Raw genomic sequence first — 13,864 nt, 5'->3', positions numbered from 1 at the left:
TTTCCTCATTTCCTCTCCTGCTGGTGCTGATCAGCCAGGGATTTGTGTGTAACCAAACCCCCTCCTGCTGCTGCACATTAGTCCTTTCTCGTGGCAGTGGATTTGATGATCCAGGCGCTACAGAGTGGTGTTGGGAGGGAGAGTTTGCACTTCAGACGAGAATACTGCCAGAATTGGCAGTACTGGTAAAGGAAGTAAAATGCCTAACAGCCGGGTTGGGAAATTTCCCAGAGCAGGGTGAAGGCTGTAAACAGCGATTTCTTTTGAGCTTTTTTTTTTTTATGTTAGTCTAACCTTGATCTTTGTCTGAAGTTGGCCCAGGCCAACTTACTTTGCTGTCTGTTGTACGCTTTTTGGGATGGGCACCTCATATTCCACAGCCAAACCTCTTAATTCTGCCATGGGGAATGTTTATTTCTCTTCAGTGTTGATTGAGCCATTTCCAGACGGGCTTCGTATCCACTGTGGAGGTGGGTATTAGGAAAGAAACTTCCTTCCGGAGGATCAGGGAGTGGAACCTGCTGGAATCTGTGTCATTTCCTCTGTCCTTGGCTCTACTCTTCCTCCCCAGCAGATTTCATTGCTGCCTGATTCAAAGTGGAGAGGGAGATGCCTTCATGCCCTGTGTTATACTGCACAGGTAGAAGTAAAGGCTCCAGAATTACTCCGGGAATGCAGCAGGGTGGACAACTACCTCCAGGTTGTGGGAGCCTGGGGCACAGGCTGGCTGTGAGTGGCTCCCGTTATCCCTGCCGGTGAGTGTGGCTGGGAGAGCGGGAGCGTGAAGATTGCGTGCGATAATGCTGTCATCCTTCTGGAAGGCTCTGTCTCTGCTCAGCCTGTTGTCCAAATGTCTTCTCTGTTGGCCTAACTCCATCCTAAGCCTTTCAGGGTTAGATCTCTTCAGTCTTCACCCTTCTTAATTTCCCATATTATCTCCCTCCTTTGTGCTTTAACCCCACAAATAATCTACTCCGGAGTAGTGAAGAAGTCTGACAACACCCTGAGCTACGTTAACAGGAGATCTTGCATGACCAGAACTCATCACACATTTCTCGGTGTCACTTTTGTATCGCAAGAAGGGGATGCTGTTTACTCCTGGCAAACAGTATGTGTTTGAGTATAAGCTGCTTTTTGCTGGTTGGGGCTGCTTCAGTGCACAGCACGTGGCCTCCCCCTTACCTGCTGGACAAAGAACGGCTCCGCCTGGGTCATCTCGCTTTCAGTGCTTAACCAGATGCAGCCTTGAAGAGCTGAGCTTGTATCCTAAATGACCTGCACCACCAGAGCCAATTTGTGAAAAGTTTTGTGTTGAAAGTTAACTTGATATCTCAGCTGAGGACTCCCTGGCATGTTTGCATAGATTCATAGAGTTTATGGCCAGCAGGGACCATTAGATCATCTAGTCTGATCTCCTGTATATCACAGGTCCTTAAATTTCACCCTGCTACTCCTGTATGAAGCCAAATAACTTGTGTTTGGCTAAAGCAAAACTTCCAGAAAGACATCCAGTCTTGAGAATCCACCCTTTTCCTGGGGAGTTCATTCCAGTGATAATTGCACTAGTTCTGAAACACTTATACCTTATTTCCAGAGTGAATGTTTCCAGTTTGTTCTTTGCTATTCTGCAAGTGTAAAGAGCTCTTAAGTACCATGGAGGCACTTCGCACCCTGCAATCAAATCGCCTCCCAGTCTTTTTTGATACACTAAACAGATTGAGCTGTTTAAGTTTTTCACTGCAAGACATCATTTCTAGCCTTTGAATCACTTCTGTGGCTGTTTTGGACCCCTTCCAATTTTTCAGCATCCTTTTAAAAATAAGGGCACTAGAACTGGATGCGGTATTTCAGTGTCAGCCTCGCCAGCGCCGTATATAGATGTAATTGTGCTGTCCAGTGCCTGCTCTCCGCTTGCACATCCAAGGGGACGCGTTAACCCTTTTTACCGGACATTGCGTTGGGAACTTAGCCACTGTAGTCCCTAGAGCCTTTCTGGAGAAGCTGCCTTGGGCACGGTCTCCTGGAGACTTAATTTTACATGATCCCAGATGCATAACATGACATTTGATGCTGGAAAACCCCCGATTTTGAAGCGATTTTAATAACCTTGTGTGAATGCGCTGTAGCCATCGTTACTTACTGCTCCATTCACCTTTGTGTCACGGGCAGTTTGACAGCAGAATTTGCTTTCAGTTCGTTGATTAAAAATGTTGGTAATGAGTCTCTACCAACCTCTTTCCATCCAGTTCAGTGAGGGTCCCTGAAGACTGCTGCTTTTTAAGAGGTTGCTTAATCAGTTTTTAAGCTATTTAATGGTAATATTTTTTTCAAGAATGTTGCGTATTACTAATTCACAGAAATCAAACTTAGATACAAGTTCAGTTGAAAGGAAATAACATGTATATAAATATTCTATTTGACCAGTTTTCCTTAAAGTTCTACTAGTAAATTCATTATTAAATAATGTTAAATTTATTTATAGGTCAGATATTTGTTTCGGAGCCAGTGAAGTCACCACTGCCTGATTTTTATGTTACTAAATCGCACAATTTTCTTGCTTAAGTTTCTCATCTCACCTGCTCCCTGCAGTGATGAAGGGAAAAATTAAAAGCTCCTTGGTTTTGCTGGGGGGCTTCCTAAATGCCTCTTTTTCTCTTGCTGGGTTGCTGCTTGCAACTCTTACAGCCATGAGATGTCTCCTGGAGCTGTAGCTGCTGCAGTCCAAAAGATCAGGAAGCTGCAGGAGCGTCTCAAGGTCTCTTTACCTGGAAATGAATTTTGTATGGCTCAAGTCCACAATACAGCAGGGTTCCCTCTTTCTTCCATGTCACAGCAAATTGGATTTTACGTTTGTGTAGTGTCTGATGTTAAATATCAGGATTCACACTGGAATGGCTTCTAATGCTACAGAAATTAATCTGGTTCAGGGCAGGACATTGCGACTGCTAAACAGAAACCTGCACTAGAACACGTGGCAAGAAGAAGCCAAGGTGAGCTCAGTATCCATTTGTGGTTGCAGGTGGTACATGAAGAGGAATGATTACAGTAATTAGCCCAGCTGGAATTTGCCCACAGCTCTGTGGGTACCTTGTAAACACTGCAAAAATGCCAGGCAATCTTAATAGCCCTTTTGTCTTGTCTCCTTTATGTAGGTAGCCATTTGCACAAAACACTTTGCACCAGTACTTTGGTGTGATTGCACCTGTGACAGTAAAAGCCTCCTCCTGGTATCTTGCCGGTCGAGCCCAGTGCAGCATCTTGGGCTTTTCAGGAAGCTCTATATCAGTGCTCGGCGTTATTTCAGCGAGATACTGCCATGGAAAACACCAGCCAGATCTGTGCCTTGCAAGTTTGGGATGACGTGGGATAAAGACTCAGGCTCATATTTGTAAGGCCGTCTCCAGGGGAGATAGTGGGCTCACTGCTGCTGTTGGACTGGGTGGTTTAAAGCTCTGAAGGAGCTGCCTGTGGAAGAGAGGAATAATCTTAATAGTTAACATGGTATATCTAGCCCTTGAGCTGGGAGTGGCAATATGGCAATGGTTTGGGCGCCTGGATGTTATTTCACACAGTTCTCAGCAAGGAAGCTGTGCCTGGAAAAGCCTGGCTGCCCAAGAAACCCTGAAAATATTTGGAATGAGTGTGGTACGTGTTTTGGAGCAGAGCTGTGTGGCTCTGTGGTCTGTATCCCAACCCCTTGTCACTGAGGAGACCCCTAGACTCAGAAGAACATTCCACTGTGCTCCAGTCCCTTCCACTCTGGTGGAGACAGCGCATTTGTTACAGGCAGTTTTGCATCTGGTCTCTTGATTAATGGACTTGTCTTTTGCAGCCTATTTTGACTCTGACACCGCTTTCTGCTCCACAGATGCTTTGCTGATGTTGAAGAAAGTTTGCCTCGCTTGATAAAGACCAGATCCTGAAATTTACTTCCAAACCTGAAGTAACAATTTTTAACTTGAAATGCTTTTTCCCCAGGAGTCGCTGCTCCAGAATCCTTCCCTTATTTGGTGCCTCCTTCACAGCTGGGACCGATGCTCAGGTGCCAAAGCTCTGTGCACTCCTCGCAGTGAGCCAAATGGGTCCGCACTGGGTTCAAGCGTGGCGGCTCTGCTTCCCAGTCTGGTTTGTGGCACTCCTTTTCCTCAGCACTCTGGTGGCGTTTCCAGTGATTCTGTGCTGGGGTGGGAGACACCGTTTCCAGTGACCGTTGATAGGTGCACGGTCTCTTGAGGTTGGGTCTTGCTTTCTTCTTTTCTGGCTCAAGACATGACAAACCTTTCCTGAAGCTGTCTGACTGCCTCTGTTCTGTGTGTTGTCAGGTTGTACTCCTTGTGGCCTCTCAGTGATTTGAGCTGGCTGTTCCAGGACCGTTGCTATCTCTGCACTTAGCTGCTCAGCGAGAAGTTGTTAGTCACTGTTGATTTCTTCCATGGTAACAAATCCAGTTTGGTTGGCAGCGCGGTGTGTGAATGCTCCCCAAGCAGCAGTGGGCTGCTTCCTCTGGTGAGGTTGCCTCTTCCCAGGTGGATTTAGTCTGTCTGCACATGCTGACTCATGACAGCCGAAACAGCTGTTTTCAGCTTCAGGCACTACTGTGTGCAGGGACCCCTTCTTCTTCTTGACAGCTGGTTTGTTTTTATAACTAATGCCTTCACTATATGCTCATAACTTCCATATCTGTGATGCCTGCTTTTCAACTGGAAGGGCCAAAATCCATTTTTTGACATAGTTTCGTTGTTGTATAAGCCCTACTTGGTGGGCTCTTCCCAAGCAACCAACTGGGACCAGCCAGATTTGGTTCCCAGTTCCAAGGAGCAAAGCTACCCGCAAAGGGCAGCAATGTAAGTGTGCAGGGAGCCCCGTCTTCCCCTGGCATCCTGACATCGGCACAAGGACCATTTTCAGGAAACCTTTGGAGGGGACTACCTTTGGAAGGCACAGCGAGTGAGGTGAAGGCAAGAAGTTGTTGCAGGTCTCATGCTAGCACTGTCAGGGTAGCGAGCATGCTTAGCAGGGCTTTGGGGAAGTGTTCCTCTCTGCCGTGTGAATGCAGAACAGCAGGTGACAGGACTTCCTCCTCCCTGCCCTGAAGCCAGGCCGCTCAGTGGAAGTCACTGTTTCCCTCGCGCCGTTAGAAGCAGCGTTTGATGGGAGGAGCAGGCAGGGCTCCCGGAGGCTGAGGGACAGGTGAGTCACTAGAGAGAGAGTCATTCAGAGAAAAGCCCAGTCAAAGCAGCCGGTGGCCTTAGCGTGAACTCGGAGATGAAAGGTCCAAAGTTAAGTGATGAGCTCATCAAAACCTTGAGGCTGTGAGAGAAAAAGTGATGAAAGAAGTGTGAGAGGTGCCTGCTTGAGATGCCACAGTGCTGGGGCACACAGGTCTCTGCCTGGGCTTGCTGGGTTCGTGCTTAAGTTGGCAAGAAGTATGAAATGTGCTTCTTCCCTAGAGGCAGGTATCCTGCTTCCTTTAAAAAAAAAAAAATTATAACTATATATATATGCACATATCTATGTCCCAGTTCAGCACTGGTTCCTGTGGAGTGTGACTGGTTAATCTTGGGATTGTGAGTGAAAAGGCTGAGCGTGAAACTTGCTCTGAGAAGATGGGGGCGAAGCCGATGTCCGGACGAGCCCTCCCAGAGCCGGGCGTCTCTGTGGGAACGCTCTGGGCATGTCCCCGCCGGGTGGTGCGGGCGTCGCTTTCCATTCAAGGTGGGGAGTTTTGGTACTCCCCCACTGCCAGTAAAGTGCTGCGGGGATTGCAGGGTGAGCGCTCCCGGGGCTGTGGGTGAATGTGGGCATTGGAGAAAAACTTCTGCCCCAATTTCATCTTTCCCCCCACGTGCATCCCGCTGATCAGCGTTGCGACAGGCTTTCCAGTAGAGATGGGTCAGGTCAGGAGCTCCTGCTCTTTTCCATATCCCCCAGCAGAGAGCACAGAGCATGGACCCCTTCCTCCAGCTCCTGCAGGCAGCAGCAGCACGTGGGCTCGCTCTGGGGCTGAGCACTGCCCACCGCCCCACCAAGCCTTTTGCACCTGAGCTAGGGGCTCGGACTTGTTAGGCTGTGTCTCTGTCGGGGTGTGTGATAGCAGCTGGAGCCACGGAGCTGGTCACAAACCAGCTTTCTACCTCCGCGCGCTGTTGCCTGGAAAAAAAAAAGTATGTGCTAACAGTTTCAAGCTCTGAGCTGCTTTGGTGTCCTAAGGAGGATGGTGAAGAAGTAGCTATATCCAAACTTCACTGGCAGAGTAAGGGCTTTGCTGTGCTGTCCCAGTATTCCCCAGTCTCTTCTGGGTTTCATCTGCAGAGTTAATAAAATGGTGGCAAATAAAGTCGAGTTCCAGTGGAAAGGACTCTTTAGGGCAGCAGTAAAATAGTGAGTAAGCAAGAACCCCTTGCTGCGGGGGCCAGTTTAATTGGTCTGGCTTGTTTTATGAGACAGGTTTTATGTTCAAACTCGCACATGGCCCAGGAGCGACTCTGCAGCAGGGCATCATTCTCCTGCATGGGTCCTCCGGGAATGCAGCCCGGGTTAATTACACCTAACCGAGCAATCGCAACTTGCGGAGCAGCTGGCATAAGTCGTGGCGTGAGCCGAGGGGTTCAGCAAATGAGGGTGAGAGGTAGTGCCAGAGCTAGGACTGCCCATGATAATCCTCCCCTGCAGCCAGGCCTGGCGGGGAGCTTGGTGCTGCCTGGAGGCATCGGCCGGTGACCGTCTTGCACCCTCTCACGTGCGCCTGGCCAGGCATTGCCACAGCCCTGCCTGGTAACCTCGTCCTCTGTGCGTCTGATCCCCCGTAAAATGGAAGTGGCATCGCTGACCTTTATAGAGGGGTTCAAGATATAAAAATCCTGTGTGAATGGGAACAGAGCGGTGGTGCTCAGACTGGGTCGCTCCTGGTCAGCATCTCCCCGCGCGGTGCTCGGAGCCTGGCTTTTCTCACTGTGCTGAGGCTGTGCAGGCGCGCGGGTGCGAGAAAAAAGCCTCTTGCTGTGGAGAAGGTAAGAGCGAGGCCAGTCCACTCCTAGCGTGACACAGCCACCTCCAGGGCCAGGCAGAGTGACTACTTACCCACCCACGGCCTTCTTCAAAGCTGTTTAGATAAGGACTGGGAAAGCCCAGAGCTCTGCTGGCTAGCAGAGGTGGCTTAGAGCAGTAGTAAGTAATTATTCCGGTCACGTTTTGGTGTTGCTGGACCTAAGCAGGGCAGGAAGCTGCCTTCATGCCATGTGCTACAACCAGCTCCCCCTCTATCCCTTTAAAAGCTGCCGCAGGCTTTCAGGGGCTTTTCTGATACGTGTGAACACCAGCTCCTTCTCTGTAATTGCTTAAGGCTGGAGTTAAATGAAGGGGTGCAGCATCACCCCAATGCCCCCTTGCTTCTGAAAGCTGCTCCTGGCAGGGCACAAACAAGTGCTCCTAGCTTTGCTGCTGAGCTTGCCGTGTTGGCTCCTCTGCAGAGGAGCATTGGTGAGGACGTCCTGCTCCCTCTCTGCGTTGACCAGACGCTGCTCAGCCTCCGCCGCAATCGCCGAGCACCGAACAAGTTGCTTCTGTTCCTTGTTTGTTGGTTTTTTTTTTTTTCCCCCATTGGTGGGAAACACTAGCGGGAGAGGCTGCCTTTGGGGACTCCTTTCGCATGAGCCCCTAGGCTGTGCTGTGCTTCGAGCTCCCCGCTGGCAGCCGGAGCTGCCCGGGGCCGGTGCCCGGCGGCCCTGCGAGGGAGCGCAGGACCCGGCAGAGGGTGCTGTGTCTCCACCGCCTCTCCCGGCTCCAGCTCCAGCTGTTTGGCACTTGCCCGTGCCTGTGTGCATGATGTTTGTAAGAGTTTGGGCATGTCCATTTGGTTCCCATCTCCAGTGCCACCCCCAGCATCCAGGCCAGGTTCTTCTGTCACTGGGGACATTCTTAATTCACAGGAAATCGGAGAGAGTTTAATTGTTTTCTCCTCTCTCTTTTTTTTTTTTTTTTTTTTTCCCCCCATGCAGCTGAACAAAAGGTTCATCCTCAGTTTTCTCCATGCCCATGGGAAGCTGTTTACCAGGATTGGGTAAGTGTGCAGGATGTTTATTTTATTTTCCTACATTACAAGTCTTTTTGGAATTTAATATTGTTAGCAACTAAGCTGTGTTTGGAGCTGAGGGCACAGGGTGTGAATTCTTGCAGGCCTAGCCTCCTGGTTCTTATTCTCCTTATCCGCCCTCCGATCCACACTGGTTATTGTTCGGGCTTTTTCTTCCCCCACCTCAAGGCCTGGTCCTGCCTGTGCACCGGGACCCTCTGGCAGAGGTTGAGCTCAACCGGCTGATACACGGGAGGGACTGGAGGCTGTATTCTCTCTCTCCCATCACCTAACCATGCTCCGTCCCCCTTAATTTCTGATTTTGCCCCCCCCATTCCCCCCACTCTTAGCCATCAGAGAGGTAGCTCTGGGGGGTCTCGGTGGCTGCTGCCTGCGAGGAGCACAAAGCCATCAAGGCAGAACCATGCAGTGGCTGAAAGCTGCCGTCCAGAGCGTGTCAAGACAAGCCTTGCCCTTCATCACCTCGCTGCCATTTCAGTGAAAGCCTCGTAGCTGAGAGCTGCCCTGGCTGTGGGAACGGGTTTATGCAAAATGCCCTTGGCAACGTCTGTCAAAAACTGGTTTCAAGTAATTGAACAGCTACCCTTGAAGCAAAGCAAGCCTGATTCAGGCCTGGGCTGAGATCCCAGCCTGGGGGACATCCTTATGACCCAGAGAGCAAAGCTCAGCCTCGCAGCTGATGGGCTTCCCATGGAGCTGTCCCTGCTCCGGGTCTGGACTGACCCTTGCTGTCAGGTGATGGGGCGGCTGTATGGGGGCGGCTGTTGTAGTGAGACCTCGCGTGGGTTCAGATGGTCTCTGGCAACGGCGATCTCTGCTTGAGCCTGCCAGTGCCTCGTAAGCAAATGTAGTCTCATGAGCTCTGTTGGCTCCTTCAGTCTCTTGTGGAACTAATGGCTACAAGTTACAGGGTTGAGAGACCTTTTCCAGACGACTTAGGTAAAGGTAGTGTGAATGCAAAGTGGCATCTTGTCCCTACTGTTGGTTTTTTTGACTCAGATGTACAGTTCCCTGCCTCTGTCTGGGCCTGTCCCCTTTCACTCCTGGAGCGGGGAAGCACAGCAGTGCAGGACACAGCACCGACCCTGCCGTGCAGCCTGAAGCCTCAGCCCTTGCTCCATCCAATGCGCTCTCTGGGGTGGCTAGTCAGGAGTGGCACGTGCTTGACTTTGGACCCTTCATAAACCAATGGGAAGTAGGAGCCGTGCTGGCCAATTTGTTGGAGATCCGATTGTCTGAGGGTGAGAGCAATCCGCTCGCTGCCGGTGCTGTTGATCTCTCCCCGAGTCACAAGGCACTGATTATATGCTTGCGGGCAGCAGGCTGGCCTGCAGCGAGGAGGCAGAACTGGATGTCCTTCTGCCCACAGGAAAAGATGAGAAAAGCTGCAAGAGCCCATGAAAGGTTTGGTAACTGCAGCGTGTCTGTGCTGGAGGGCAGAGCATCCGGGGAGCTGCTGGTCCTCAGCGCTGTGGGGCCATGCTCGCGGCCGAGCTCTGGTTGAGCGCATGCCAGCAGGGGGATTAATGGGGATGTTGCAGAGATTGCTTGCACATTTGGCTCCTGAGACTTTTGTGAAATTAAGATGCAGCGTTTGAGGCCGTTGCTTCCCAGGACAGTCATTTAGAAAACCCAAGTATGTTTAGTGGTAGAATATCCCCTGAAGTACTTAGAAGGGAACTAGAAAGTAATACCATGATACAGGAAGAGAAAATTGTCCAGCCCTGCTAAACAGCTTCCGCGCTTAAAATAGGTAAAAGGTGAGCAATAGTTGAGTCCTCTTTGGGCAGGATCTTCAGTGATTTATCTGTAAAAAGTACGGAAAAGATGATGTTGCCCTAATTGGACTCTTTTGCTCCTAAAACCACAGGTAAGCAATTTATTAAAAGCTTCCGCTCTGCTCCTGACCTGCTGGTTCTGAGCTCAGTGGGGTTGCTGCATGCCGTTCCAGATGTGCTGTGGTATCAAAGCACAGCTGGCGGGGCTGAGGAAGCCCTCGCTCCTTCTTATTGTTACTCCACGGCAATAATCTTCATCTCCTCACTAACAACCCATCCTGCAAAGGGTTCCTCCATCCCCAGTATCCTGTCTGCCCTAGGAGGATGTTGCTGGATACACTGGATGTGGTCTGAGATTTCTCAAAATTAGGAAGTCTTTAGAAGCAATCAGTTCACTCTAATTCCCTGGCTGTGCCCCAAATCCAGGGAAGTTGCCTCTTCCAGGGGGAGTAGTGCTTTTGTACCGGTGGAACTGCTCCGTTCTGCACAGCTACAAAGTACAAGGGGCCTGTTTGTTTCAGCCCATGTTTGTGGGAAGGTAACAGAGACTTTGAACTGCTCCGGCAAACAGTGCCCGGGGAGAGGGTACCCCTGCTGCTAGGCAGAACCGGTTGTTGAAAGGCATCCATGAAATATGGTTAAGAAGAAAGCCATTTCTGTCTTTAAAAATAGAGCCTATTACTGTCCTGAAAGTCTGTTGGGGAAGCCCAGCAGAATTGCCCATGTGGGTTACCAGAAGTGGCTTGCTAATCCAGCCTGTAGCGTGCTGATATCACAAGATCTGAATCTCTCGGGGGAAGATAGAGGAAATTGCTATGGAGGCCCCTGAGGTTGCCTGCCCTGGCTCCAGATGCCTCACCCACTGCGGATTTTGGCGCTCTCGTATGGGCACACTAGTACAATGTCACTGATAACTGGAGCGGACACTTGCTGCGAGACAGATACTCACTCTTGCTGGGTCTAGCTGTGGCTTTTTCTAGTGTAGGAGCAAGAACTAACACAGCAAGCTCAGCAGAAGGGGCAATGGGACAGGAGGACCTTCCCCCCACCCCCAATAGTTTCCAAGGTTTTTGGCAGCTTCTTGGTTATAAAGTTGTCTTCGTGGGATGCCAGGTGAGGACTCTTTGGGAGGGCTGTTGTGGGCAACCATGTCTCAGTCATTTTTGTGAACTGACCGTGCTCTTCTTTGCAATCAGTTCAGTTTTTTTGACCCCACTTCAGTTGGGTGGTTGCTGAGGATCCAACAGCTCTGATAAGTAACCTCAGCTAATTCCCTTAGTGATGCCAGATGAAGAGTACGATAAATGTGTCAGATTTCCGTGGGCGCTTGTGAATGGTGTTGAAAGCGCACCCCATCCCCGGCCGTGGCACTGCAGCCGCTGGCTGCTGTGTCCTGATGAGCGACAGCAGCGCTGTGTGCTGCAGGGACCAGCTCCAGCTTTGACCAGCAGCTAGATGAGGCCAGTTGTTAGTCTGTGAGTCCCTGTCCTGTGGGGCTCTAAGTGTTGAAGTTTAGGGGCTCAGTCACAGTGCCGGAGAGTGTGTAGCCTGGGGGGACGGGGCTCAGTGCCATAGGATCTGATCCTGCGGTGCAGAGCCCAGGTACAGGCACCATTCTTCTGGAGGAAGCACGCTCTGGCTAACGTTCAATGCACTGGAATTGCCACATCCGCAATGTGGCACCAGTGTGTGCAGTTTGCTGCAGCCTGGGTTTCTTGGGAGTCCCATGGGCTGCTCCTGGTCCAAGTGAGCTGCTGGCCTCTTGGCACCCCTCCCAGATTGGTAGAAGTCAGTAGAAAAAAATGGTTGGTCAGAAATGACTCATAAAGGCCGTGTTTTCCTGCCAAAGGAATGCTGCCTGTCGGTCACAGAGCAATCCCTCGCTACCTTCTCTAAGGAAGGCTTCAGCTGCCTCCGTTGCAGCCTGCACCTTCATACCCCGTGGCTCCTGGATGGGAGACAGCACCCCAGGGGCTCCCCCTTCCCCAGGAGACGTGACACTGAGTAAGCTGTGCTGACTGACCGCCTTGCACCCCAGGGCATAGCCTGCGCTCTACAGACTCTCTCTCTGTCTGCAGGATGGAGACTTTCCCTGCGGTGGCCGAGGAGGTCCTGAGGGAGTTCCAGGTCCTGCTGCAGCACAGCCCCCCTCCCATCGGAAGTACCCGCATGCTCCAGCTTGTGGCAATCAACATGTTTGCAGTGTACAACTCCCAGCCCAAAGGTACCACGTGCTGCTTTAGGGGAACTGGGCTGGGGATTGGCGCTCTCTGTATTGGCCGAGTTGCTCATGGAGAAGGGTGGGGGGGACTCACCAGCTGAAGACGGATGGGGAAGTGGAGCAGTGGTTGGATGCCTGGGGGTGTCGGCGTGCATAGGGACAGCAAAGGGACCTTGGCTGGGCCTCGGTGGAGCTGTCTGGGGGATCCGAGGAGTGAGGTGCCATCGCATCTCCCTGGAGCCTGAGCCATCAAGCGCAGAAGGAGGGCACTGCTTTATGGCTCTGCCTTCCCAGCGTTTAGCTTGCGCTATGCTCAGTGCCCACACTGGCACCAGAAGGGCTGGGAGGATCTCAGAGGGCCTTGGCTGTTGGGAGAGTGGCATTGCCTGTGACCGCTTGTGTCCGTGCAGGCGGCTGGGGGATGTGATGGGAGATGCTGCTCTCTGAAGGGCCAGGCTGGAGGCTATTTCCCATATTAAGACACCTAGAGATCTAGTATTACTCATCCTCCTCCCCTCCTCCATCCACCCAGGAGGCTGTACATGGTCTCTGCCATTGTCGGGTTTAATGTGTTGGTCAGCAGAGATGCCACAAAACCAGAGTCACTTCCACTGAGTTTGAAATGGTGCTTCCAGGGGACGTGTTTTTCCCTGTGGCCCCCCGACATGCACAGCGGCAGGTGCCCAGGTCTGCCTGAGCCGTGTGTTTGGGAGCAGGGATGGGGCTGCGCTCCCTGGGTGGGAGGAAGCAGCGTTTCACAAGCCGATGGCTTGGGATTTAGATCCCAAAGATGGAGGCCTCCAGCTGATGGATTTCAGTCAAAGCCACCGTGTGGGCGATCAGGCTGAGCCCCAGGGAGCTGCTGCTGGAAGGTTTCTCCCTCGTGAGCCAGCTGGCCACTTGTCAGGCTGGTGGTTAGTGGCCGAAGTCAGCTGATGGAGCGAACTGGCGTCGGCCGGAGGGCTGGGAAGCAGCTCCCGTGCGCCGTGCCTGCTGCCCGGCCAGGCTCGCAGGCACCCTCCTCTCCTGGGGGAAGCCCTGGGGGAGCTGTCAGTCCTGCTGGTGAGGCAGCCTTGCCCTCCCGCCTGCTAGATGCCAACCAGCGACGGTGTGTTTATCTTTGAGCTGCAAAGTACTTTACGATTATGAGCAAATGCCTCTGTGCCGCCCCCCGGTATGTATATTAATAGCAGTGTCTGTGCCACAGGCGGGAGCTGGTGGTAAAGAGAGGAAGAGATTTGTCTGGGCTGTACGGCAAGCCCCTGTGGCAGAGCTGGAAGCAATCCCAGCTCTCAGACCACTGGACTCTGCTCTTCCATCCGTAGCCGAGTTGTGGATGTGTGTGAGTGACAGAAAGGGAGCGCTTTTTATCTCATGTGAAAAATAAGTATTCTCGGAGTTTTCTGCCTCCTGTGTGGGTAGCTGCCAGCTGCTCCCAGCTTTCGGATCTCTGGAGAAAGCAAACCTGTTCCTGCTGGGGACTGCACGCTGTGCGCAGAGCAGGTGGCGGTGTTCATGAAATGCCTGCAGGTCGGATGGCACTGTGGCTGCCATCTGATGCCTAGCGCCCTTCAGGGATTTTCCTGAGGGCTCCTTACTCTGGTGACCCTAAAATATCGCTGAGAATATTGTTGGCAAAGCAAATCCGGTTGTCAGCGCAAATGCCCTGGTGGTCTCCAAGCGCTCGTGTGCTGAGTGCTGGCACAGCCCAGGTTGGGCTCGGTGCCGACACTGTGATATTGAGAAGAGCTGGGTGCAGAAGGAGAGAAAAGG

At 51.8% G+C, this 13,864-nt stretch overlaps 1 protein-coding gene across 1 annotated transcript in view; it reads left to right on the top strand.

The window, feature by feature from the left end:
- SMG6 (SMG6 nonsense mediated mRNA decay factor) overlaps nucleotides 1-13,864 on the top strand; it is a gene marked incomplete at its 3' end in the record, with an annotated part of 112,740 nt that overhangs the window by 15,945 nt on the left and 82,931 nt on the right. The window contains exons 8-9 of the mRNA XM_009334298.1: nucleotides 7,998-8,059; nucleotides 11,949-12,094. Of these exons, the coding sequence (XP_009332573.1) occupies nucleotides 7,998-8,059; nucleotides 11,949-12,094 (208 nt within the window). The remainder of the gene's footprint in view (nucleotides 1-7,997; nucleotides 8,060-11,948; nucleotides 12,095-13,864) is intronic.

The sequence above is a fragment of the Pygoscelis adeliae genome, unplaced genomic scaffold (assembly GCF_000699105.1).
Source record: "Pygoscelis adeliae isolate BGI_AS28 unplaced genomic scaffold, ASM69910v1 Scaffold531, whole genome shotgun sequence".
Lineage (NCBI taxonomy): Eukaryota > Metazoa > Chordata > Aves > Sphenisciformes > Spheniscidae > Pygoscelis > Pygoscelis adeliae.
This window is presented reverse-complemented; position numbering and strand designations above follow the sequence as displayed.